Source organism: Onychostruthus taczanowskii, unplaced genomic scaffold (assembly GCF_017590055.1).
Source record: "Onychostruthus taczanowskii isolate IOZ18803 unplaced genomic scaffold, ASM1759005v1 scaffold2, whole genome shotgun sequence".
Lineage (NCBI taxonomy): Eukaryota > Metazoa > Chordata > Aves > Passeriformes > Passeridae > Onychostruthus > Onychostruthus taczanowskii.
Window position 1 is genome coordinate 18,706,107 of NW_024499239.1, and position 27,034 is coordinate 18,733,140.

The 27,034-nt window shown below is 39.6% G+C and overlaps 1 protein-coding gene and 1 long non-coding RNA gene across 2 annotated transcripts in view; one reads left to right on the top strand and one right to left on the bottom strand.

Moving 5' to 3' along the window:
* Positions 1-17,024: 17,024 nt before the first annotated feature.
* LOC121335192 overlaps positions 17,025-27,034 on the bottom strand; it is a 39,820-nt gene continuing 29,810 nt past the window's right edge. Inside the window, exon 3 of the long non-coding RNA XR_005952528.1 lies at positions 17,025-17,165. This is a non-coding gene — a long non-coding RNA (uncharacterized LOC121335192). The remainder of the gene's footprint in view (positions 17,166-27,034) is intronic.
* On the top strand, positions 22,495-26,838 carry LOC121335191 (S100 calcium binding protein P). The gene is made up of 2 exons (XM_041403048.1): positions 22,495-22,632; positions 26,689-26,838. The coding sequence occupies exons 1-2, from the start codon at positions 22,495-22,497 to the stop codon at positions 26,836-26,838; spliced, it is 288 nt and encodes a 95-aa protein (XP_041258982.1).

Sequence of the window (27,034 nt, forward strand, 5' to 3'; positions counted from 1 at the left end):
GGTGTGTCTTGTCCTGTGGCCAGGAGCTGACTCATCATGTAACCCAAAGGAGGAACACTGTTCTTGTGATGCTGTGAACTTTCTTCTCAGGCTCAGACAATGTGCACAGTGGTAGCAGGAAATGTTCCAATAGCAGCAAGTCAAAGTTGACTATGGAGTACTGTGTGGAGAGGTTAAACTGGCAGTGAGGGCAAACTAAGCAGATCTGATTGAGCAGCAGAAGGAAACCTGGATGGTGACTAACTTTCCCAAGAGCTGGTATGGATTTTTGTCAAAAATCTGCATTTTTTCTATTTTGGTTCTTAGCTCTAGAAAACGTGGATGTGTAGAATCTTACTCTGTTCTCATGCCATTGGGCATCTCTACTTCTTTTGCTTATTCACCAGGAAAATGCCCACAGCTGAGATGAGAATCAAGTCAGTCACTTCACTGCAGTAGTAATGATGAATTATGCTTGGTGCAACACTGTACAAAGCTGTATTTCTGATGAGTGAAACATAAAACTAAAAGAGGAAATAGAGAGGCTTAAAAGAGAATAGGTGCATTTTCAGCCACTTAATAGTCCCAGATCTAGAATAATGTAAAAATGACATTTTACTGTGGTAATTGTTCTAATTTACTTTGGCTGTTCAACAATAATTTTCTCCATGTGGAGACACTGTTCAAGAACAAAGGAAAAAGAGTGAAAAAGGCCCTTCCAGAATACCTATTGGGAAATAGTTTTGCCAAAGACCTCCACTGGTGGTCAGCTTTTCTGTGTAGACAGCCAGTTTTGCATCTCATTGAACTCACTTCAGAAGCTGTCACATTCAGTTACTGGATGAAGAAAGGTTGTTTCTTATTTTCTGATGGTCATTTTTCATCCATGGCTGTAAATATTTAGTGATGTGCCAATCAAACCTGTCCTATTGCAGTGGAAGCCATTTTCCTGCAACATCGGGAAGCACAAAAAACCAGTTACTGTGATGCAGTAAAGCATGATGGCAGCTGGTTTTCATTTTGTTTTGTGTATGTATTTGGGAAATGGAATGTGTTCGTTTTCCTTGATTCTACACCTTCCTTCATTCCTTGCTTGGTTCTGCTGTGGAATATAATGCATGGACTACACAGAGATATGAGTGCAATTCATATTTTTGTGACTGAAATGGTGATGGTAACAAGTGATGGTAACAGCAAGTCATGTTGATAGATTTTTAAAAATTGAGCTGTTCCTTTAGTGAGCAATTGCATGGTCAGTCCTTGTTGCAGTGTGCTTTTATACTTTGTAATAGTTCTGATTTTGTATCCCCTTATTCTCCCCAGATGATGTACCCCTTTTTGTACCCCCTTCCTCTACCTGTGTAACCATTCTCCTGTGTTGAGATCATCCCCCAAATCCCCGCCCTGGCTCTCTGTCAGTCACTCAGCATCCCATCCCTTCTATCTAGATCTTTCGGTCAAAGCCGTCGAGTGATTAGCCCGAAGCCAGGGGTCAGCCCTCCAAGGATGATGTTATACGCTATCCCAAATGTCCATCCCCTAAGGCTGTATCCCTGGAGGGTCTTTATTGGTCAGCAAATGTATCTACCCTCGGTTTCCTCCCCCCCTTTAAATGTAACCTTGAGATTCCTTTGTCTCACTCTGAGCACGGCGCACCCTGAGGTGTGGGGCTCTCTGGGGAGCTCCGAATAAACCTTGGACTGGCCCCCTGTTCAGAGACGGCCTTTACCCTCCACCCATGTCTCCAGCGTCTCTTCTGCTGCAAAGGCGACTAGCCTAGCTGCCCTCAGTACCCTCGGGGCACCAGAGAGTGTTCCCCCCGCTGTCGGTCACTTCGGGGCTGCCCCCCCGCTGTTTGCCGACCCGGGGCTGGCCGGGGTTCACTGGGAGGCACGCAGAGAGACGGAGACAAGTCCTGGCCAAGCAGCAGAGGATCCTACAGCTGCTACCTCTGGGTGCTGCTTTGCCAGGTGGCAGATTGAGCTAGGCCTACAAAAACCTTCTTATACCGGATAATACAAGCAGGAATACCTCATTACCAGCTGATTTATCTCTTTGAGGGAATTTCTGTTTTGATTAGTGGAAGCTTTCTGATTTAAAGGAAGAAAGATGACATAAAAAGGAATATTTTATCTGGAGTTATTTCAGTGCAATTGGCCATCAGGGAATAATTTGCCAGAGTCAAATCTTGTATTGCACCAGAGGCATCCCAGACTGTGGTCTGTAAAAAGCCTGGCATTCCTGCTAGAAGAAGATGTCATTCCATATTTTGTGTGTTCTTTTTCCTGAGAAGTCTCAGCCTAAGGAAATGGAAGCCTGCAGGCATTCAAATCTCAGTAGAGTGACCTGTTTACTGATGATCCTTTTTCTTCCCTCACATATATGAATCTAGTGAGGAGGAATACTGCAGTGATACATAAAAAATTGATAGAAATCAAGCCACTCAAATACTACTTCAAACCATGGATGAGACAGGACCTGCAAAAGAAAGAGGGTTGATGTAATGTTCTAACCAGAGGACAAAGTCCCACGTGTGCATGTTTGTGCTGTGGGAAGCAATGGTGTTAGTTTCAGTTCCACACACACTCCACACACACATTCTCCTCACTCTTGCTATCTATTAATAAATTTTCCCAGCTGGCAGTTACACCTCAAAAAAGCTGCTGTCTCATTAATACTTGTATTACAAGCTCTAAACAAGTCTGATATATAAGTAAGAAGGAAGAGGGTTTAGATCCTCTTTGTTCAAAAGTTTCAGGTAATTTTCAGTGTGTCTCAAGTGATGCTTTTTGAAAATGACAGAGAAAAGTTTTGGGAAGAGAGATTTGTGGGAAGTGTTTGGAGGAGACAGACTGACTGTACTGAGCAGCTGCTCTTCAGTCATCTCCAGCATACAGGTGAGTTTACACATTTAGAGAATCCAAATTCATCAATACAGTTTCCAAGGTTAAATATGATTGAGTCACAGAAAGATCCCCTTAGTATTTCTTTTTGTTGTAGATGTTTTCCTGACCCACAGAGTTATTTTGTGTGCTACACTTCTCCTGGCAGCAAAGGTCACTTAAGAAATTTTGACACCATATTTTTCCACCCACTCGGTAGTGCTGTCATGAGAGTTTGTGAGGTTGTGTTGTAAAATGGTACAGAGAAGTTACCAGGGCTAAAAATAAACCTTTCAGCCAACCCCTTTTTTTGTGTGCTAGTTCATTTCATGTCTGAAAGGAGATGCTTTGGACTAGAACCAAAGTGTCTTTTAGAGTAAATACAAGCTGCTATCAGCACTATGGAAAAAGCTTCACCTAGTTTCTAGACAAATTATTCTGCATGTTGGAGCTGCCAGCTGCACAAGTCAACACTAAATTCACAAATGCAATAATTTAAATACAAAATAAAATACTTTTTCCTTTGGATTTACACATGCATCTTTGTGTATGTAAATTTTTAGTGCAATCTACATCTTTGATCAGTACTACCAAAGCATGGATACAAGCAGAATTATTTATATAATAAAATAATATCCTTAAATATAAATAATTTCCTTTAATAAATCCCTTTATTCATTTGAATTTGAAGGTATTTATGTCCTCACTAGTTCTAAAAGATGATAAACAGGTCAGCTGATACCATCAGAAATGGGGCTAGCCTGTAGCACTTTGTGACATTTATCTTTGCTATCTTCTTCCTCTTAATTTTGCATGGCAGTCTAAATATCACTGAAATTATATCTGTAAGGTAGATACAGAGAAGTAGATGAGCTGGTGCACTGTGCTTTTGTTGCTGATTACTGGAAAGAACAGTGCCTTAGGCTCTAAATGTGACTGTGTCATCATTACAAAACGTTGTTCAGCGGTTTCTGGGCACCTGCCCAGTGCTACTAAAACCTGATATAAGTTCTAGGAAATTAGTAGCTGACAGATTCTTAATCAAGTTTTTTATGTAACTGATTTATATTCTCAGCATGTTCTATTTGATTTACTTTTTTATCTTTTTGTTTCCCTGTCATTGTAATTTTGACATTATCCAACTGAACATTTTTGCAGGACAAATTTTTCTGGCCTGGTAACTGCATTTGAAACATTGAATAAGATGGATAAGTTAAGAAACAAATGCAATGTTTTGTCTTCCAGGGAATGCCTCTGGCCAGGCCATATAAGTGTTTCTGGGTTGGAGCCAAAAATCAGTGCTGGAGAATATTAAGCAGCTTAGAGTTACCTGCATTTGCAGAAATTTTTTTCATAATTGGTGGCGAATAAGTTTTACCCTTGCCTTGATGAGGTAAATGTAGATAATTTTCTTTTAACCTATGCTTATAATCTTCCTGAAATGAGCTTTAGTTAATGCACATGGCACTGGTATTGCATTAAGGCAGCTGCACCCACAGAGGTGATGGTTGATGTATTGCACGCACAGCATAAGATCCCCACTGGTGTTGTAAGATGCTGGGGCCACTTCAAGTGGGATCATGGCACTCAGCCTTCCTCTGCTGCTCCTGCCAGCAGGGCTCTGCTGCCGTTAAGGCAAAAGTACTTCTCGCAGGAGGGAAGAATTCAGGCAACATTTCAGCAAGGAGGCAATGAAATGTATGATAAAGAGAGATAGGAGCAACATCAGTGTAACCCACATGCAGTCATTGTCTCTGGCTTTGGATGAGATTCAGCTGCTTGGCTGGAAGAGGCTGCTGACAAGCCCATGCACAGCAGATGAAGAAACCTCACCTTTTAAAATGCTGTTAAATGAAGGATTTTAGGACAATGGCAAACGCTGCCATGAAACCACACATGGAAAACCAGCTCTTTATGCCATCCCAGAAGAGAGACTGATCTAGGTTGAACAGCAGCCAGCTACAACACAGTTTAAATGTTAAATAATAAATTATTTAATTTCAAATAGGATGGCTGAGTTCTGAAACAGCAGTTTTACAGAGTGTAGTGAAAAATTGGGTTGCATTTAGGTTGCATCATCATCGCCACATGAGGGGAGAGGAAGTTAAGCCGCAAGTTTAATGTGCTTTCATTTGGTGTTTTGCTGATTTTCAAGCAAGGCAGCGTGATGCAAATGCTAATAATTCTGCATGATGATAATAATTTCAATGAAACTTCTTTTAACAGTGTGTTTTGGCTGCTTAGGTAAGTGTTGGGGGGTTTTTTGTTTTGTTTTGGGTTTTTTTTGTTGTTGTTGTTGGGTTGGTTTTTGGTTTTTTTTTGTTGTTGTAGTTGTTTTGTTTTTAGTTAGTTGCCTGTAATTCTTGAGCTGGATTTAAAAAAATAAAAAACTTATAGTATAACCACCTCAAATACACATGTGAGACAAGGAGAATATTAACTTTTTTTTCATAATGCTGAAAGCAAGATTAAAAAGCATGAGAAATCAAAAAGCATTTTCACAAAGAAATTGTTGCAGGGAAAGCATAGAGGAACAAATTGAACACTTCAACACCCAAAATGATGTTAGGTTAATGTATGCACCATCTTTTTAGGACTTCTGACTTGAATATTTGTTATGACAAATGCTGAATGTAGAATTTTGAACTGTTGAGAAGGATTTTTCTAGATCACATAGGTACTGAAATACAAAGAAGATTAGGATTCATAATTCTTTCTTGTTCAATACAAATCACAGTGGATAATGCTGAAGGTATTCCATATGAGTTAAAAAATTAGCTAAATATTTTTTTCAGTGATATTTTTCAGAAAAATAGTAAAGATGGAAATATAGTGCCGTCAATAGCAGAATTTTGTTTTAAACAACAAATGAAATTAACAGAAAAACTGAAATCAGTGATTATTTCTGTAACTTGAACAGCTTCTAAGTTGTCATTTACACACATCAATTATTTCCCTTTTTTTTCTGCTGCTTATATTACCCCTATACTGTCCATATTGTTCTCTACAAGTTTTTAAGTGTTGCATTGTAAAGATGGAGGTTCCTGACTCCTTTACTTGTGATGAATATATGGCTTTTTCAATTGAAAAAAATAGAAACATTTATTTGCATATTTTTGATAAAACTAATCAGATGCCATTTTAGGGTGAGATATGAAAAAAAATTGTCTAATTCATTATGTCGTACTGTGAAATGTGCCTGAGTGATAAACAGGATAAAATTTAGAAGAAAATCATGCCATTTACTCCTATTAGTTCTTCACTTGAATGTTGTATAGGATAGAAAAAAGGAATTATAATTCTTCATACAGCATATGAAAATAATTGTCTCAGCAGTCATGGGAATAGATTTTATAGGATTAGCACTTTTGTAATGAGCATCAACGCCATTAGAATGTAAAAAGAGTTATCTGATACCCACACAGTGGCTTCACTTTAGAAGAAAATGTTTTGTACATATATTGCACAATGTCTCATGTGTCACTTACTTTGCATGCTGACAGTGAGAGAAAAACGTATTGAAAGCAGGAAGGAACAAAAAGTTTGATTTCTACTGATACTGTCCAAGTCAGACTTTTCTTAGAAGCCAGACAAGAGACCCAATGATCTGTGTGGCTTCTCCTATTAAATGAAGGAGGTGGTTGGGATATTATACACTACTTGTCAGCAAGTAATTAATGGAAGAAGTTGAAACCAATGAAAAAACCCACCTCTAAAATTCTGTACACTTGTCATTCACTAGAAGCACTGCTGGACAAGAAGTCCTACATAGGGACAAAAATTGCAGCGTCTTTTTTCTTTAACCTTGATGAGTTTTTCACTATTGATCAATTAATCTTTCTGAATTACTCCTTTTGTTTCTTCTTTATCTGGCAGAGAGTGTTTAATATGTTTCAGACTCATTCTCTTTTTATAAAGCGTTTTCTTGAAGATAAAAATATGTTTATCAACAAGCATGCAGAAAATATTAATTTATTGCACACAAACAATGATGGAGGACTTTAACACATCAGATTAAAAGTTTACTTTAGCCAGAAAAAAATTGCTGTCACTCAAGGGAGAAGTGAGTAGAAAGCTTGAAAATTAATGTCATCGTGATTTACAGTATTACTTGTTATTTTAAATGTTTATTTTAATATTGAAACACTTCTTTAATATTTAAATTATTTATTTTAAATACAGCTTTAATGACATCTCTTTGTTGTTTTACCTTTTAAATCTATATGTATTTCTCCATAGCTATAGATCCCAATAATTTAAGAGTCATCCAAACACCAACAAATATAAATCTATCAGTTGGAGACTACACTGAAATCACGTGTATTTGGGAAAAAGCTGTTCAGAGGTATAGAGCATACTGGAATTTTGTTAATAAAGTGAACATCACTAAAAGTATATCAGCAAAACTTCTCTATTCGTCCAACATCACCCGTGAAAACAAGGATGTGCTAGTCATCAAATCTGCCAATGTAAATGACACTGGATTTTACTACTGTGAGATAATTATTGAAATACCTTTCTTTAAGAAACTACGTGGAAATGGGACAACAGTGATTGTTGAAGAGAAAGGTAGGCTGGCAAGAACATGTTAGTGCCATATCACTTGTCGTCAGAAAGATTCTTCAGTTTGAACTATGTTATGCATTTCCTGCACCTCCCACCTTCCTTCCTCCCCACTTGGACTTCTGGGTAAAAGAGACAGACACAACTTTTAATCACAATTGACTTAAACTCTCTGCCTTAATATCTCCTGTGTAGTGTTTGTTTTCCTCCATAAGGATTTGCTAATAGGAATTATTACCTAAGGTTTACAAAAATGCTGTTCATGAGCTGCGTGTTTCACGCAAGACCCAGCCACAGTTCCTTCTCCTCAGAGGGGGATAGGTGTGAGACACTGAGTGAATCTGCTTGTGCTTACAGGGGGCTGCAGTGATCACGTGGTTACTCTGCTCAGTAACCTGGAACCTTTATTAACCACTTTATTTTTTTATTCAAGTTCTTAATGAAAAGTGATAAAACAATCAATATGAATGGTAGAGCAGTATGGGCCCTATATGGATTTGTGTCCATAAAATTGTTGTGGCTAATTGTTTTATATGTGCTGTGTCTCCCTCTTCTACCAAAGTCATATGCTCACTTTTACAGGTGAGCAACCTGAGATCCCAATTCTGAGTTAAGCAATGAGAAGCATGAATGCAATTAGTATTCACACACGACTACAATTTTCAGCTATGGGAGTGAGATCTGTTTATCCTTAAACTATTAATGCAATGTGAGACACCCAGAAGACAATTTGCCTCACTTCTGTTATACAGCTGAGTGAAGGCATTATTCACCAGTTCTGGAAGATGCTGATCTTCACCTCTCTTTATACCTCTCAAAAGCAGAGAAAGACTAGGGGACTAGCTATGGTTAGACCTTTAGCATTACCAAACATCACTCACTTGCTGACCAGTCAAGTCACATGAAGCCTTTCCAATCCTGCAGTACACTCCAGTTTTGTACAGTATTTTATACCATGGATCAGCTGGCTCAAAGGGAAAGACAAAAATTATCAAAGATTTAGAAAATATCAGTGCCAGAGAATCAAGGAAGTAGTGTTCAAAATGGTGGGAAATGAATGTAGATTATTTTAACTCTTTAACAGTGTTTTAATGTCCTAAAATGAGCTAGGGAATCTGATCTCTTGCTTGGTCAAGTACAAGCAGAAAAGACTTGTGCTAAATACTGTGGGGAGGGGGAATGTGAATCTGCAGGAGCTGTAGGAGGTACTGACATTATTGTTCATCAGGCATGCATCCCTTAGGAACGGAAAAGTGACCTCACACCTGATTCACTCTTGAAATAATTTTTAATTTTACCTGCCTTTCATTTTGCTGTGATGTTGATCTTTTATTTTATCTTGTACCACTACATCACTTTATTTAAAATTTATAATTGCAGAAGCTCACTCACTGGAAAGCAGGTATTTGGAAGCATGGGCCGTCCTTCCTTTTTTAGTGGCAGTGGGAAGCTTGTATCTTTGCTACAAAAAGAAACAGCACTCCACCCTATCTGGTGAGTTACAATATTTCCATTTGCACATATAAGTTACGTGGTGGGTTTGAGCTGGCTGGAGAGGTGCACTGAAGAGGTATTTCAGTTTTTATTGCTCTCCTGGTCCTGGTCTGCTGTGGCATCTCGAGCTGACAGGAGGGATCAGAGACACAGCTTGTAGTTCAGGTGAGTGTTTTGCAGCCACTTGCTTTCATTATTTACCTTTCAAGGAGAGTCATCACTTAAACTGAAGATCCTTGACCTGGCTAGGGTATTAAAGGATATCAGTTCTGATAATTTCTTGCTGATTTCTGACTGAAAAAGTGAGGAGCCAGAACTTAGCTCTGCATCATAGTTTCTTACTCATGGTAGTGACAAATGGCAGTGACATGTGAAAGACCCAGCCTTGAACACTGAGTTCTGTTTCTTTCAAGCTGTGATTTCTTTTTAGTTAACTATTAATTTTGGTTGGTAGGGTGTTTTGGAGGGAAGTTGTGTTTGTTCATTTGGGTTTTTTGTTGTTGTTGGGTTTGGAGGTCTTTTTCAAAATCTGGAACTTTAAGGGTGGAAGAAGTCATGGGAAGATAATGGTGAATGACAAGGGTGCAGGCAATTATAAATGTTGGGCAGCTGTGAGCAGAGGTCTCAGATCAGTGAGATAATCTAAGGCAGCCATGTAACTGTTTGGGTTGTTTTCAGCTTATTTCATTTACAGCCTGGATCCCACTTTAGTGCCTGTCATCAAGACTAGTTGTACAAGAGCTCTGCACTCTCCATCTCGGTGCTTATCGAGCTCTGGGAGAGTGTCAATGAGACTCTGGACATGGACAGTAAGCAAGCACTGACTGCAGCTTGGGTTTTATAAGGTGCTGCTCTGCTTCCTGTGCTGACAGCAAGGCAAGAGCAGGAGCAGAGACTCGAGGTGGGAGAGCTTCATGGGAGAAATGAATCCACCAGGCAAGCAGCTGAGGAAAACTCATCATCTGATTCTGCTGAATGGGTAAGAGGTTTATAAAAAGACTCATTCTGTGAGAGGGTTTTCAAAATGAGGCACTGGGGAGTGGACAGAGCAGAAAGCACACAAGTACCTGCTGTTCCTAGGACAGCATCTTCCTACACATTAAAAAGGTTTAAAGTGAAAAAAAAAAAAAAAGAAACAAAAAAAACCAAACAACAAACAACAAAAAAACCAAACCCACTCAGAAATAAGAAGAGGGATATTTATGTAGTAGGAAAGTATTGAAATCTGTTATTATAGTTAATAGAAAAAGGTTTAAAGCGAAAAAAAAAAAAAAACCCAAAAAAAAAAAAAACCAAAAAAACCCAAACAACAACAACAAAAAAACCCTCAGAAATAAAAAGAGGGATATTTATGTAGTAGGAAAGTATTGAAATCTGTTATTATAGTTAATAACACTCTAATATTGTTGGAGAAGAGGGCAGCAAAAAGTGGAGAATATCAATACAGAAACTGAGTGAAAGAAAGAAATGTAGGTGAAGTAAAAAGGGGCAAGAAAGTCCCTTTATGTGTAATTTTGTACCAAGCTCAAGTGGCTTGGACCAGCTTCAGCTCATAGGGTCATTAGAGCAGGCAACGCTTGCTGAGAGCAAGTACAGATTTCCAGCAAGCTCCTTTTCCCATGCAATTATTCATCTTTTAATTACATTGAAACATAAATTAGGCAAGGGAAAGAAGCCCTAATTTAACCCTCGCATAGACAGGCAGAGTCTTCATTGCAATCAGCTGGACAGGGCAAGTCACACAGAAGAGACGAAAAATGTTCAAACCCATGGTCACAATCGCAGTTACTGAGCTTACAGATTCCCAGGTTCTCCTGTAAGGAAACCTGGCTGCAGCCTTGATTTGGTCACATTGGTACTGTGATCATGGCAAAAGAAAATATCAGCATGAAGATAGTGAAACAGTAATATCCATCTTTCATTGAGCAATAGTCATTGCTCTAAGAAAAAGAAAATACCTGGGAAAATTCATTATCTGTAAGTAGATTGCCACTGAAGCTAAGAGACTTGCTTTTACTGGAGATATCATAGTTAAAAATTACAAAAATACAAGTCATAATATGGTCTGGTCATAGTAATAGATTATTCTAATTGCTAGTTACGAAGGGATTACTCTTCTGCTTGTTAATATTTAATGAAGATGTAGGAAAACAAGGTTGAGAATGAGAAAACAAGCATCCTAGGGGGTGCTGAGTGAAAAGTTCATTAGTAGCCAGTTACTGCTTAGGATTTCTCTGGATAAGACTACTCCAGAGAATGTGTGATTGCAATAAAAATCTTTTGCAGCTGCTTTACAATTTAGCAGCTACCAGCCACAGTGATATGTCATGGCCTAGGTTCAGTATTTTCCTTCATGTAACAGGCCTTTTTGCTATTTTAGTGAAAGCAGAAAGAGTGGATTCATAGTGCCATCTTTTTAAATGTTCAAGCATAATTGGATGTTGTAAATAATTCAAGATATACAGTAGATTAGTGAAGCCAGTGCATACCATGTGTATGGACACCACATTTCAAACAAATTAAGCCAGTAGAGATGAGCAAATATTGTGGTATCTCTGGAATTGCACTTACTACCTTTCAATTGTATTGCAGAATATTATCACCTTAATTTTTTTTTTTTTCTGATTGTGAGGAAGTCTCTACTTACTTGGGGAAAACAAGTCTCACACTGGTTTTTAACTTAACTTACACTTTTCTTTTTAAGTTTGGAAATTTGTTGAATATTCTGAGTAGATTTGGGCATCATTTCTAGAGCAACGAACATGAAAGTTTGTATCTGCCTCTGCAAGACTATTTAGTCTCATGCTTTTTTTACAATTCTTGGTGTTGGAAAGGCAATCCTGTAACACAGAAATTGAATCAAGGCATGGAGTTTATTCTCACCTGTATTATATGTCACAGCAACACTGAGCAATTAGGTCAGATAACAACACACCAAGGTAACTTAACCTGGGAATGAACATCCTCATGGCAAAGCTGGATCCTGTAGCACTTGTCTCTGTCTCTAGAGAATCATCCCACGTTTCCTCAGCTGAGATGCTCAGGGAGTGCTTCCCGTACAGTTCTTCCAGCTGCAGGGGAATTTGGCCTTTGAGGGAATTCCCATTGCAGTTGATGATTTTTTCATCTAGTTCTGCAGGTTCCAGCCAAAATCTAAACACTTTTGTAGCATTAATACAAACCTCCAGCTCATGGTAGCATGCATAATGCTCACTCTTGACCGGGGGGCTCTGGTTATTCAAAAGGCACAGAACTGTGATCCAGTTTAGTTGGCCATCCCTACCAGGCCTCCTGTTTGACATTTGTCTGGCAGGTACCTCTCTGTGCTGAGTATGGTTCATCAGAACACAGACAGCAAACCCCCACAGCAGCATGTGAGTGTGAAGACAAAAGGCCACTTCATGACTTCCACCCATTTATTTGTTTATGCCATCTCAGTTTGAGAATTTGATTTTATATGTCTGTGGGAATAGGTCTTTGTGTACATTTCAGGCAGATCTTTAATTCTCATATTTTGCTAAAGGACTTACCTATGTATGTTTAGGAATAGGATGACTTTTGCACTGTCCAGAAGGGCATCTGAATACCACAGCAGTGTGCTAGTTTCTGCATCAAAAGAGCATTCATCCAGAGGGAAGAGTATGATCAATTTTTTTGGAAATATCAGAGTTAAAAGATTAAGGGGGTAAAAATGTTTTCCATTTCAGATTTCATAGAATCTGATCTTCCCTGGAACTTGACATCTTTAGTATTCTAAAAAAGTATTTTGTGCCTGCTGCCAAATTAAGTAAGAGAATTGAATCTGAACATAGGAAGGCTTTGCCTTTCAACACTAACACAGAAACATTCATTTCCTCTGTAATTGTAACTTCATGGCCTTTCTTTCTTTGTTTTCCTGGGGCTGTGCTGTGTCATGGGTAAAAGTTCATTTTACATCTACTTTATAGGTAAAAGTATTGACTGACATTTTCTTTGCTTTTTAAGGCTGTGTCTATGCTTTATGAATCACTTGAAATTTGCAATGAATCAGGAGGAAAAGATGACAAATCCACTGCAACTACTGTATCTAATGGAGAAGATGAGCAAATCCCACAAACTAGGGCAGCTGAAAAGCCTAGAATGAGACAAGAATCTTCTATCTACTGTGACATTCAGAACTAAACAAAATATGGCTAAATAACTATGAAACTGAAAAATATGATAATTTGCTGCTTCAAGACGGATTACGTGTTTCCTGTCAAAAGCTTGTCAGTGGGACAATATACAAGAAAAACAGTTGGCTGTAAGCAGGTTTTGTATGTTTTATCATTAACAAAACATTCTAAGGAGTCTCTGAATTTGGAGGATATGTCATTTAGCAGACTGTCTTCAGCTCTTCCTCTGGTGTCCAGAAATACTCTGTTTACCATACTTTGAAAAAAACTTCTGGACTGAACAACATTCTCCAACACAAGCATTTCTTCAGGAAATCCAGGTGTGAATAGGAGATGGTAGAGATAAAAATGCATGGAGTCTGAGCCCTGAAACTGTCATCAGTTCTGACCACATTATAGGCAGAGAGGTATGCCAGAAAGGATTAGATTCCTGTGGAAAGGGACTGTTAGAGTTAATTCATTCACAAACTAGGAAAAGTCTTCCAGAGAAAGAAGTCTCCTACATACAATGAAATACTATATTTAAATGAAGCTATATCTATATCTATATATATATATATATATATAAATGTATAATTATTGTCTAACTGTTTGAGGAAGGCTGCTTGGAGGAGATGGGGTGGTAATGCTTGTTCCACTTTTGCCAGCTTTAAAACTTTTCAAAAAATCACTGAAGAAAAAACAAAGCTGAAAAAATTCAGGAGAATCTGGCTTCCAAGGCCAGAACACAGGGGAAAATTTTGACAGCAAAGCTAATGGCATTTGTCCAAGGGCTGAATGCTAAGAGTGGATATCTGAAATGTGAATGTGTTTATGTATCAGGGTTATGCCATCTTCTGTTAATGTTTTTTTCAGGGCTTGGCTGGAGGTTAGAACATCTTGCCATCAGTACAGGTAGAAATAGTTTCACTGCTCGAGATTTTTGTCCAGCTCGTACCTGGGCAGTGCAATAGACACAATCCAGCTTTCCCAGAGACCTGAAAAACTGCTTGTGTAGTCTAAATGAGTGACTGGCTTCCTAAATGCTGTTAATGAAATCTTTGTGGCCACCCAGCACAGCTTGTGGTGCAGCTCAGTCTGTGCTGTACAGACTGCAGTTCACAAAGCTACCTCTCAAATCACTGTAACTCAGCTGTGTCGCACTCTGTGCTTGGATCCTCTTTCCTGGGTTGCTCTGTAACCTGCCCTGAATTCCCTACTGCAGTAAATATGCTGCTGTCTGAACTAGACTGTAATCAGTGCTCTGTGATTATGTCTGGTTTGAGAGAAACTGTTACATCTCATGGTATTTATGTGCAAATTGAATAAAGCAAAAGAATATTATTTTTTTCTTGTAGTTTGGGTATTTTAAAATCCTGGTGGGATTTGTCCTGAAAATCACTATTACAGATCCATTTCCTTTACTACATGGTGAAACTCTGTCATGTGCCATATTCCTTTAAGGATCAGGGATGGGGCCGCTCTGGATTCCCCCAAACCCTGTAACTTTGTTTGCTACACAAGAAAGTCATAATCTGTAAAATGGTGACCTTCAGCCCAAGTCCCTGTTCAAGGAAGCTCTCAATTATGCACCAGAGCTGTAAGTGGGTGCAGTAAATTTTGGTCTTTCTATATACTACTGCTTACTTCTCTGTTTAATCACAATGAGATGTACAGTGTTCAGGAAAAAATGTTACAGAAAAGCACAGCTTAATAGTCTCCAAATCCTATTTTCATTAAATTTTGATTAAAGGTGTCTCCTAACAGCAAAGCATGCTACCTTCTTAACAGCTACTTGTGTTTTGTATGTTAACATGGTCATTTCCAACATCTGTAGAAGACTACACCCAATTTATCATGACCTATTTTTATCTGTGGCTGACAGTGGTGGCTATGAGCCAGCAGAGTATTTTTGGAGCTCCAGCTTTTGACACCTCTGCCTCAAATATATTAACTTCTCTGCTTCTGTGCCACTTGGGAAGCAATAAATCCTTCTGTGTTTTAGTTCTTCTTGGCTGTTTTGTTAGCTTTGAAACAAAAACAGCACTCTGTAATTAACCTCAGGTCACGTTCTAGCATGCAGTATGATCTCAGTTTTAACTGACTGTTTAGCTGATGAGCATATAATGAAGGCATCTGTTTAATAATAGAACTTGAAGACAGTCCTGGGCCCTTGCTTTTAGCCATTTTATTGGTTATTCTCTTTTGAACAAGCTGCTGAAAAATGATGGTTCCATTCCATTTAATTTGATGCCCAAAGTCCTGTGTTGAGCACAGGTTGAAACACGCTGGTTTAGGAGCAAGTCTGGCACAATGAATTCAAAAGCCTTGTGTGTGCTCTATGCTTTTAATGTCTCACCAATGCACTTGGCTTAGTCAGAGTCCTACAAATGAGGCTCCCTCTCTCTTCTGTCATGCTCCTGACCCTGGTCTGCAGAGCTAGTACAGTCTACTTGAGCCTGAACTCTCTCTTCCCAATCCATTGCAAAACCATGCAAGGAGTCGCATTTTATTTATTCTACCTAGCACTTGGGTAGCTGCTCTTAGTGACTGAGTATGATCCAGCTTGACCTGCACATTTTCTTCCAAGCCCTGGACTGGGGTTCCTTCCTCTCGTTGTGTCCATGGAAGGAGATTATGGAGCAGGCATTTCTGGCCCCATTACAGCAAGGACCCTCAGTGGCAGGCAGGATGATGGGGTGTCCCAATGAATGCATTTGCAGAACAGCCCTGTTGTGTGTGGTGCTGTGGCTGATGTTCCTGTGCCTGGTAACGGGGTTGTCAGAACAGCAACGATGTTTGTGGATTAACCCTGTCTGGCAACTGAGCTCTGCACAGCCACTCTCTCACTCCTGCCTCCCCTGGGTGGTTACAGAGAGGGCAGCTGTAAAGGGCTTTTTATTATCATTGTTTCTACTAAGTACTCTTCTGTCAGCTCTTTGTAAACAGGAAACTGCAAATACAACTGACAAATACTCAGATCAAAAGAATGTGAAGTAATTTCTCTAATGAAGAGAAAGGGCAGGTGATTATCTGTCAATGTTTCTTGTTTTCTACATAATGTGAAATGCTGAGGTGGAAGGAAGGCTTTTTATGAACATTCAAATAAAACAGCTTTGGCTAAGTTGCTGTGGTCTGGTGCTGTGTGCTGGTGAATTTTGCTGGCTGAGAGAATGTGACAAAAATTAGTTCCTTGTCTTTTTTCCAGAGCAGAATCTGTTGGCAGGGCTTGGCAATATCTTATGCAGCCAAAGCTGCCTTTCCTAACCTTGTTTCAGGAAGTATTCAACTCCACAGAGGTGGAGGAGTATAAAAAGGGTAAGGCAGAGAGGCAACAAGTGCAGCATCTGTGTTAGATACTATTCATGGGCTTAAGACAGCCAGAGATCAGAGGTATGACTGAACAACTTAAGGGTTTGAAATCATAGCAAGGAACTGGGCCTGTCACGTACATTTGCTCTGAAAAGTTGTCTATTTTTTCATCTGCTGATGTCCTTGTCTTGTCCTAAACTTGAATGCTCTGCTCCACAAGCCAGGAATGTTATTTCTGTAAATTGCCAGGCCTAACACAATTGCAGTCCATGGTTAGGGTTTCTGATACTGCTGTGGAAATAAGTCATTAAAGGAACTAGTAGGTGTTGCTCCCTCTTTTCAGCTTTTAACTCTGGAAAGAGGAAAAAAGCCATAAACTTCTCTAACAAAGCACAAAATGGTTGGGTAGTAGGGTGAAAGACACTTCAAAAATACCCAATTTTTTTATTTTCTCAGATAGAAAAGCTTTGCTTTTTCAGTTTAGCAGCTGTACAATATTTAAAGTTGTCATTTCAAGTTTCTTTTTAAATACAGAGTAAGCTTAATCTAAACTGCGGATCTAATCTCAAAGAGGGGCTGCTATCAAGCAAGAAAGGAAATTGCAAGAGTAGTTACCACTTCGTTCAAACCGGTTGTCCCTGGGTAGGAAGAGTTGCAACAGCTTTCTCACCTCACCTTCAGATGAGCAGTGTGGTCACAGTTGTGTGAGTGCTGATTCTGGGTGCTGAGCACGGGGACGTCACACAGGTACAGGTTGTTCCTGGGACACCATAACCAGTGTCCTGGCACAGCAATGGCTGCCCTAGTTAAGACACATACCAGGTAGGACATCCAGATAGGTATAAGCATATTCAAAGGATAAATTTTGGCCAAAATAATGCAGCTCCTGTATTTGTATTTGTGACCGCATTTCCTCAACAGAGTCAAGCATGCTCTCTTCTAGGTGAGACTATTCATGGTTGGATTCCCCTCTCCAAAGCAAGGATTCTCTCACTTCTGTGCAGATCATTTTTTATTTTCTTATTTGTTGAAAGCTTTCTCTTTTTCTGATGAGTGAAATCTGAAGTTAAATGATCTGTTACAAAAGCAGGCTCTAGTTCTGGTTCCCACCCCTGCTTCCAGTTTTTCTGAGCCCAGCATTTTCTGCCATTAGCAGTGACAGAACTGCTAAAAAAGCCCCACTCCTTATCAGTTGCACCACACTCTGTCATTGCTTTCAGGAAACTGAAAGCATCCAGCTCTGTAAAATGTATGTGCCTGGGGAACTTCCACTCGGGCAATTTGCCTTGTAAATCTTCCTGGCAGCATCTATGGGTATCACCTCACTTTACACACAGTTCTGGGATAGTAGGTCAGTCCTACCCAGATCCTCAGTGTACACATAAATTCATATTTCAAAAGCAAAAAAAAAAAAAGTTTTTTAAAAAGGAAAATGCATAGGCATTTCTTTGATGTGTTTCCTGCATGGACACTCAACACTAAATAACTTTCTCTTAGGTATTCCTTCCTCTCGAAATTTTTTTGTACAACGAAGGAAATAGTGTATTGCTTAATTCATACTTAAGCATGACAGCTAACAGAGCCAAAATATTCCTCCCTGCATACGAAGTCCCTTGAGAGCTTTGTTGGAATTGGCTTATTCATTTTTGCATGTTTTACCTCTCTATATCAAATAGAACTTCCTTTAAAAGGTATACACAGTTGCTTTGTTACAAAACAGCTATCCTCCCTCATAGCTGTTTTTGAGCCTTTCTGATTTTTCCTCTCTTTTTCTTTTCCTTTTTCATTTTCTTTTCCTCTTTGTTTTTCTTTTCCTTCCTCTTCTCTTCTTTTTCCCCTATTTTTTCTGACCATGCCATAGACCAACTTTTTGCTATGCTCACCACAGCTCAGCAGGATTGGCTGATAGCTGAGTGGGATTTTACACAAGTGTTAAAGTAAAGCAAATGACACTTGGGCTGCTGGTGAGAGACTGGCTGAGGAATCAGATTTAGAAACTACAGCACTTGTGTGGACAACATTTGGTTACTTTAGGGTGTGACCTCCTTTTCTGTCATTACAACCAAAAATAAAAAGTATTTTTGGAAGGCTTAACATCAAGAACCTTAAACCTGAAGTATAAAAGAACCCTGCAAAGAATGGCATCCAGAAAATTATTCAAACAAGGAGTGAAAACTAGACAGAAGTATTTACCCTGCAAATATTAATTTATTGGCTGTAAATATATTCATTGATTTTACAGTCTAATGTGGCTATGTCTCATGCACTAATAAATGTGTTTGATTAGAGTCAATATGCAGTGCTGAGAGTGAGTTTCCCATGGCACAGCTTTGCCAGATGACAGTGTTATTACTCCAACTCTAACTCAGGAAATCACACAGCCAGTTAACTGACCTCAATCTTATCCATTTCACCTGCCTTTAAACTTCACTGAAATGGTACGTGAGCTTATTAATTGCATTTTTAAAATACAATTTTAAGGATATTCTGAGAAGTAAATGATAATAAAACAATGAAAACTGGTCTGTCTATAATTTACAGGACCTATCCAGTGTGTCACTGAGCAGCACACTGTGCTTGTATGAACTCCTCTTCTGCCTGTGACCCACCAGTGTCTCTTTAGTCTGCTCTTTTTTTACTTTTTCTTCTAAGCAATGTAGTAATTGCATCATCTGCTCACTAGATGTAAATAAATTCACTGTGTGTTGCGGAATTGAAATGATCTTTAAAAACTGTTAACCAGACACTGAAAATTTTGAGAAGCACTGCAAAGTAAATGAAGTTGTTTATGCTTGAAGTTCAACAGACTGTCCAGGACACTGGAAAATTCAGGGAGTTTGATAATTTTATCTCAATGTGGAAAGAGAAATGTTTGTTTATTGTTGAAATGTTACTCTCTTGCTAAGAGGAAAATAAATTGCTTTTCATATTGCTGCCAAGAAACCAGAAAAATAACAAATTCATAATTTCAGGTTGTTTTCTTCCTCTTCTGCTTCTTCCATCCAGATACATAACAAATTTGTGGAAATTGTCAAAAAGTCCTTCTTGTGTAGCTTCCTGCACCTTTAGGAATAAGATAAGGTATAAGGGATGAAAAGCTCTAGTAGAAGTTTACAATTTCAACTATTCATCTGGCTGTGACACAAATGGGCCTTTACAGTAGAACTGAAAAAATCTATTTCTTCAGACTTTTCCAAAACAGACACTGCTGCAAAGAACATGGAATAAAATTTATTCTCTAAGAGAATATCAGCACAGTCACACAAATCTCATGTAAGCTTGAATATCTGACCAAATGCCATAAAATTGGGGTACACCTGAATGGGTTTTGAAAATTATGCATGTGACAGTCCCCATTTTATCACATGTATAATTTAAACTTTTGGTCCAAGTTAGGAGCACCAAGGCACAATTCTGTACAAACACTCAGCTTATACAAATGCTCATCCAAACTGTTGCCTATATCATTCTTCAAAGAAAGAAACTTGAAAGAAGCAAATAATGAGTATTATTTATATTATAATTACAATATAAAACTTAAACAAGCCCACAGAAATGGATTCTCTCACTGGGGAGCTGGACAGATGGATTGGCATCAAAATACTGCCAGCTCTCCTATGTGGGCCTTCTATTTGTACTCTGTTTTGGTTTTGCAAACAACTGTAATAATCTGTGCTGTGTGCACAAAGCTGCTATTTTTAATGACAAACAAATCATAAGAAAATATTTAAACAATACAGAAAGAGTGAATTGAAGATCTGAGCAGTACTGATGTGTGTGCACATGCATGAATTCAGATAAAATACACATCAAAAACAAACAAACCCAACCAGTCAGCACTACCGTGGTGACCTTTCCGTTAGTAGAAATTCAAGCTCTGTGGTTTGTTCTGTGTTTTAGCACTTTTGCAGTCATATCATCGAAAACTGTGAGTCACCTATGTTTGCAGAGGAAAATGTTTGAGAACACCTTCTTGCCACGTTACGTGGGAGAGTTGTGGACATACTGACACATCCTGTTGACTGAAGCTGATCTCCCTCTCTGCCCTTTTGGGAACTCTTTCTTCCTTCTGTATAGCTAACACTCATATTCATGATTCAAAGTCATAAAAATGCATGAAATACACATTTTAATTTCTTTTTTCCTTTAGATGCAAGAACTTATTTTTCTTTACTGGCCATGTTTAATATTCATGTTACAGACATGTCAGAAAAGGACAAAGAAAAGTTCCTGGCAATTGACACACCAGAGAGTGCCTTTGTGTGGGCGTGTGCAAAGACCAGATCATGTTCATAGCTGACAAGGGCCAGCTGTTTGCTTTATCCTAGTTTCTTCGGAAGAAAAACCCCACAGATTTCAACATGCACTTTAATGTAAAAATTTAAAACTTCACTTAAAACCCTCATACCTGAAATGCAAATCAGTTGCAACTATGTCATAAGGTTGAAATCAGGAACAAATAATTCTCATTAACTGTTTGAATAAACTTCAGCAGCCTGAGGTGCTGCTGTGATTTTTGGGAAATGCAAAATCACTTGTTGGAAATTGTAAGATGGAAAATCATAGGGGTTTTTTTTTCAGAATGGTTCTAGATTTCTACATGCATGGGATGTGTAGTCTTTCTCTGAGATATTGTTGATGTTAGAGGACAGATTTTGCCTGGGGAACAGGTGGCTATAGGCATTTCAGAGAAAGGAGTTTAATTTTTAAAGTTTTGCTTAATTAAAAACCAATTTTTCCTAACTCATCTCTAGCATATTGTGAGTAGAAAGTTATCTGCAAGCATCTTCAAGGATGTCCAAAGACATCCAAACTCAGGTTTAATTTTGGGAATCCACAATCAGGGTCTTGTATAGAAGACACTGCACCCTGGGGTCCATCAGCATTATTCATGCACAATGGCCTTGTTTTGATGGATTCCCCCAAATAATTTGCTCAGAGTGTGTCCATTCTGTATACTCCACATGTCACTCACCTCAAATGAGCTCCTCCATGTCTGGTGTAGGCACCTGGAGTCAACAGAGACCAAGTTACCCTGTGCTTGGCCAGAAAGCAGAACTTGTTCAAAACTCAGCATGGCTGCAGCTGATGAGCTTCCACCAGCTGTGCTCCCACTGTCCAGGTGCCACCAGCTCCCAGCACAGACCCTCAAACAGCTCTGCTCTGGGTAGGTGTGAGCCCAGCAGTTTGGTGTCTGATGATGGAGGACCTCGGTTTACAGGCAAACCACAAAGATCATCAAAGGCCAGAGAGGGACACAGGACTTGAGAGTGACCTTTTGTTTTCAGTAAAAGTCATTTTATTGCAAAATTTGTACTGAATAAAGTAAATAGCAAGTTATTTTACTGCAGATGAAGATGGATTTTGATACTGGTTTGCTAAGTATCAGATTTACTGCTTCAGATATTTCTGCCTGAGCAAGTTTTTTGTGGAGCAGCTCTGCAAGGCTCCCTTTGTTGGCCCTGGACAGGGCTGTGGAGAGATGCTGGCTCACAAGATGTGTTTGAGACAACTGCTATGGACTGAGCACAAGCCCAGGAGGACTGTGCTATATGTCTGCATGGCAGATCTCTGCTTTTCATCCAGAGAATCCCAGCCCAAGTGTGTGCTAGTGATTGATGTGGTTTGTAACAAGGTGCTCAGTGTGGCAGGGAGGGCAGTCCAAATCTTCAGCCCCTCACAGTCCCTAACTGCGCTGGTGAGGGAGAGGTGAGATGCTCATCTTGCTCCTGAAGAGGAGGCTGATACTGCATCAAAACTGGTCTGCCAACCCTCTGCTCCCAAAGGATATCTGAAAGAACAAATCTCGAGCAAACAGCCAATAATAAAATCTGATTTTTGTTTGTTAGTCACGTTGTGTACATTGAAGGAGAGGCTGGTTTCTACCAGTGAGCAACTAACTGGTTGTACCAGTCACACCAGGACAATAAACCTTTAGTTTTGAAAAGGTGTTGGCACGGAGGTGTGCTCCAGATACAGGTGTTTGCTAATGCATAACTGTCCCCTGGGTGTGCAGCCACTGATTGGAGGGGACAGATGCATAAAAAACCCCAGAAGCAGAGCAGGCTCCATCCTCCAAGAGAGCCCTGAGGCTGTGACTGCTCAGGAGAAAGCCAGGCTCCAGAAGCAACATGTCTCAGCTGGAAACTGCAATGGGAATGACCATTGCTGTCTTTGACCAGTATGCAAGGACTGATGGCAATAGGCAAACCCTCAGCAAAGCAGAACTAAAGACTCTGCTGGAAAAGGAGCTCCCAAATTTCCTTGCGGTAAGAGAACAGCGCGGCACCATTTCTGTGCAGCAGGTGCAAGAGCAGCCTGCAGAAACAGTTTTTAGTACATTTTTAGGAAAATTATATCCAAAAATATGCAATGGTTTGTAGGAAAATATGAAATTTAAAAAATGTTTTGCACAAACTGTGTAAAACTGGGTCAATATGCAGGGCCATTCCCAGTTTTCTAAATTCATCACTTGAGATATCAGGACAATGGATTTGAAATTGATTTAGTTTCAACTTCAGAATTCACATACTTCTGTTTATCCCTGGATTTATCATCTCACTTCATGTCACAACTTCTGTGAAGGTGGTTGTGCTGTCAGCAATTGAGGATCTTGATTGCAGATGGAGAATCTCTCTAAATATTTACACATTTACCTTCTCTAGGTATTTATACTGCATACTCAGTATGCTCATCAAAATGATGCATAAAACAGAACAACAGATGAATTCAAATGAAACTGTTTGGAATTTGTCTTTAACAGCAAAAGAAAGACATGGATATATATTGTACAACACAGATTTGCATGTAATCATAAAGTGCTTTTCAGTAGGTATTCAAAGTGCTTAATATATTCCAGTACAAGCTTTAGCCTCCAGGGAGGCAATTTCAATTGTTTTTTAAAATTTGTTTCCCTTCACTAAAAATCCAGAAAACATCTTTAAATACATTGTTCTTTCCACATTGAGGTAATATTTGTACTGTTTTGTTACTGTTCTAAATGTTACTGTTTTGTTACTGTTCTAAATGGCAAAAGTCTAGAACCAAATGCTCATTGTGTGGGTCTGTTTTTGCATCCAGCATTGTTCAGTTTATAACAACTATTTCAGGGCACTGTAGCCAGGGCACTTAATACAATTCAGTATCTTTCCATGCAAGCTATGCAAATTCACCATATGAAATCCATGCCTGCTGGAGTTATGTCTCACAAATTAAAGAGATGCAATATTCAGAATGAGGACCTGGGTGCCTCAGGGGGGATATATGCCAGAGTTTGTGAGAAATCTGTGTAAGACAGATGAGTGCTCGTGACCCAGCAGCATCACAGAAGGGTCCTGCTCCTGAGCATGGAGCTTTGTGGTACCCACAACACTTCCATGTCAAGAAAAACTAAACCAACAACAAAACCACAATCCTATGATGGCATGGAAATCCCCCAGACATCTGGCATTTGGTCTAAATAAGGCTGGGGAGCCACTGCAGTAAGCAGCTACCAAATGGGATGATGCTCACAGGTCAGTCCTGACTGTTTGGAGGACTGGCACCACTTCTTCCAGTTCCCCACAGCTGCTTTTACTGGCTCGACCTATTTCCTGCAAGTGGTGGAAAAACTGGAATTTTCCAGGAAGATAATTAGCTAATTGTCCTCTTATATTCCAGTCTCCATCTCCCTTTCCTGCTTTACCTCTTCTAGGAAAAACAAAAGCAAAAACAACTCCAAACCCCCACCCACATTTTTATGCCAGTATTTTATAAATTTAAACCAATAATATTCCATGTTCCTGTCTTGCCAGACTGATACCTGCAAGAAAAAAAACTGAGAACACAAGTCTGACTTCAGAAAAAAAGTTCTACCTGCATTTTCCTGCCATTTATATCTGTATTTTTTCATTTGCTAGAAAATCTAGGGAACAGTGTTTTCTACACTCGTGTATACTTTTGGGTTTAGAATTGGTTAATCAACTTCAGATCACAACTTCCTGGAAAGGTCTTGAATCAATCAGGCATAAATATGACAGGACTGAAGGACTGGACTCAGTTATAAAGAATTTCCAAAAAACAATTCCCATTTTTGCATCTCAGAAATAATTCAGATGCTACAACTTGTTCATATAGTTCACTAAATAATTTGAAATATCCACTTATAAAATTAAAACAATGTAATTTATGAATTGAAAATAATTAAACCTTCCAGACACATTCATCTGTCAAATCTAAGGAAATGGTTCAATTTTTCGTGATTTTAAAACATCTGCATTTAAAGTGAAACATTAAATTGCAGGATGAAAAATTTTGCTAATTGGAACATGATCAAAAATTGTCTTCACATTTAAATTTAGCTACTAATAGTTTTAAATCGGTGGAAATTTTTCAGAAGTTTATATAATTTCTTTCTAGTATTATATGAGATTTTTTTTTCCCTCTACAAAAGCCGCATGATTGTTTCCTAGATTTAACAGGTCTGTACTGCCATCTCCTGTTTGTATTAAAATTGCAGCTTCGAAAATTCCTGTAGATTATCCGCGCTAAAAAGCCCTCCTGTAAGCTTCTTTTCTTTTCAATATATTTTGGGAAAAAAAAAAAAAAAACAAAAAACAAAACAAAACAAAAAAAAACACAAAAAAAAAAAAAAAAAAACCCAAAAAAAAAAAAACAAAACCACAAACAAAAAAAAAACACTTTCAAATTTGATTATGTGTTTCTTGACTTCAGTCTTGAAATGTAGTGGTTCAGAGAGTCACAGAAGCACAGAATGCGCTGAGCTGGAAGGAAGGGACCCACAAGGATCACTGAGTCCAACTCCTGGCCCTACACAGGACACCCCAAGGGTCACACTGTGTGCCTGAGAGTGGCTTCCCCTGAAGGCCCTTCACCCACTCCACTGCACTCCTTTGGACACTCTCTAATAGTAATCCCTGTTTCTTATATTGTGGTGTCCCAAACTGCCCCCAGCACTCAAGGTGAGGCTGCCCCAGTGCAGAGCAGAGCAGGACAATCCCCTCCCTGGCCCGGCTGACAATGCTGGGCCTGATGCCCCTCAGCACAGGGCTGGCCCTCCTGGCTGCCAGGACACTGCTGATTCACATTCAACTTGCCACTGACCAGGACCCCCAGGTCCCTTTCCCTGGCACTGCTCTCCAGCATCTCATTCCCCAGTGTGTCCGTACATCCAGGATTGTCCAATCCCAGGTACAGAATCCAGAACTTTTCCTTGTTGCCTTCATATGTTTGGAGATCGCCCAGCCCTCTCATTTGCTGAGGTGTCTCCACAAGGCCTCCCTGCCATCAACAGAGTCAGCAGCTCCTCCCAGTTTTGTATCATCTGCAAACTTGCTCAGTAGTGCTTCAGTCCTGCATCCACATCACTTATGAAGATGTTGAAGAGCAAGGGACAAGGATGAAGCCCTGTGGAACCCCCCTAGTGACAGGTTCCCAGTCTGGTGTCCCACCATTTTGCCCCACCTATGAGCCAGTTGCTCAGCCATCCCATCATGTGTTGATCCAGCTGTGTGCTGGACATTTTGTCCAAAAGGATTCTGTGAGAGACAGTATTGAAAGCTTTGCTGAAATCCATAAAGAAGACATCAACTGGCTTCCATTGATCAATTAAGGGGGTTACTTTATCATAAAAGGGAGTCAGGTTTGCTAAGCAGGAATTCCTCTCATGAAACCCTGCTGGCTGTGGCTGATGACGGTGCTCAGTCATTCCATCAGAAAAATGGCAACTTAGAAGAATAATTACAACTTAGAAGAATATTTGCTGTGTTAATTCAAGCTCAGCATCCCACAGGCTTCAGGAGGCACCTTCCCAGCCACCAGCTCCCATGAACAGCTTCTGCGGGCCATAAGGCCAGTGGCAGCACCCAAAGCACTTTTGAGGCTGTTTGCATATTTTCTGGGTGGAAGTATTCAATGAAGTTTAAATTTTACATTTGCCACAGGAAAGCATGTTTTTGCAAAACTGCAAACTGCCTGTGCTTCAGCTGAGCCTTCCCAGGGGAATGGATGGGGAACTCATAGCATTTGATTCATCTGGGTGCTGTCCTCAGGGCGTTGTGCTACACAGCTTTAATGGTGATAAATGCTGTTTTAAATGTATCAACCATGCCTCTCTGTGACAGTGCATGACTGCAGCTCTCAGGTGTAACAAACTGAGAAGCACATGCTTTAGATACTTGCTGCTGCTGTGCAGACAGTGGGAGCACACGGCACCTTACCAGAGGGCCTTTGGTTGGCCCAGAGCCCAACCAAGGACCTTGTTTGGAGAAGTTGCTGCGCTGAAGTTGTGCAGCCTCTCACCACAACCTGCTCTTTTTCTTTTGCAGTCTGGGGAGGACAAGAATGCTATTGATAAAGTCTTCAAGAACCTGGATGAAAATGGAGATTCCCAAGTGGACTTCAAAGAATTTGTCATCTTTGTGGCATCTCTGACTTGCTGCTGTCACAAATATTTTCAGCAGAATGCAGCCAAATAGTTGTCAAACTACTCACAAAAGCTGTCTTTGCGTGTGCTCCATATGCCAGTGATATGGATCACTTCACTCCTTCCATGTGCTGCCAGGAAGTTTGCAAGCACGCTGGACTGTAAAAATAAACTCTACTGAGCTTATTCCCTGAATCTTGAATGCTAATTTCTTCTCATTTGTGGAACAGCCTGGGTTTAATGACTCC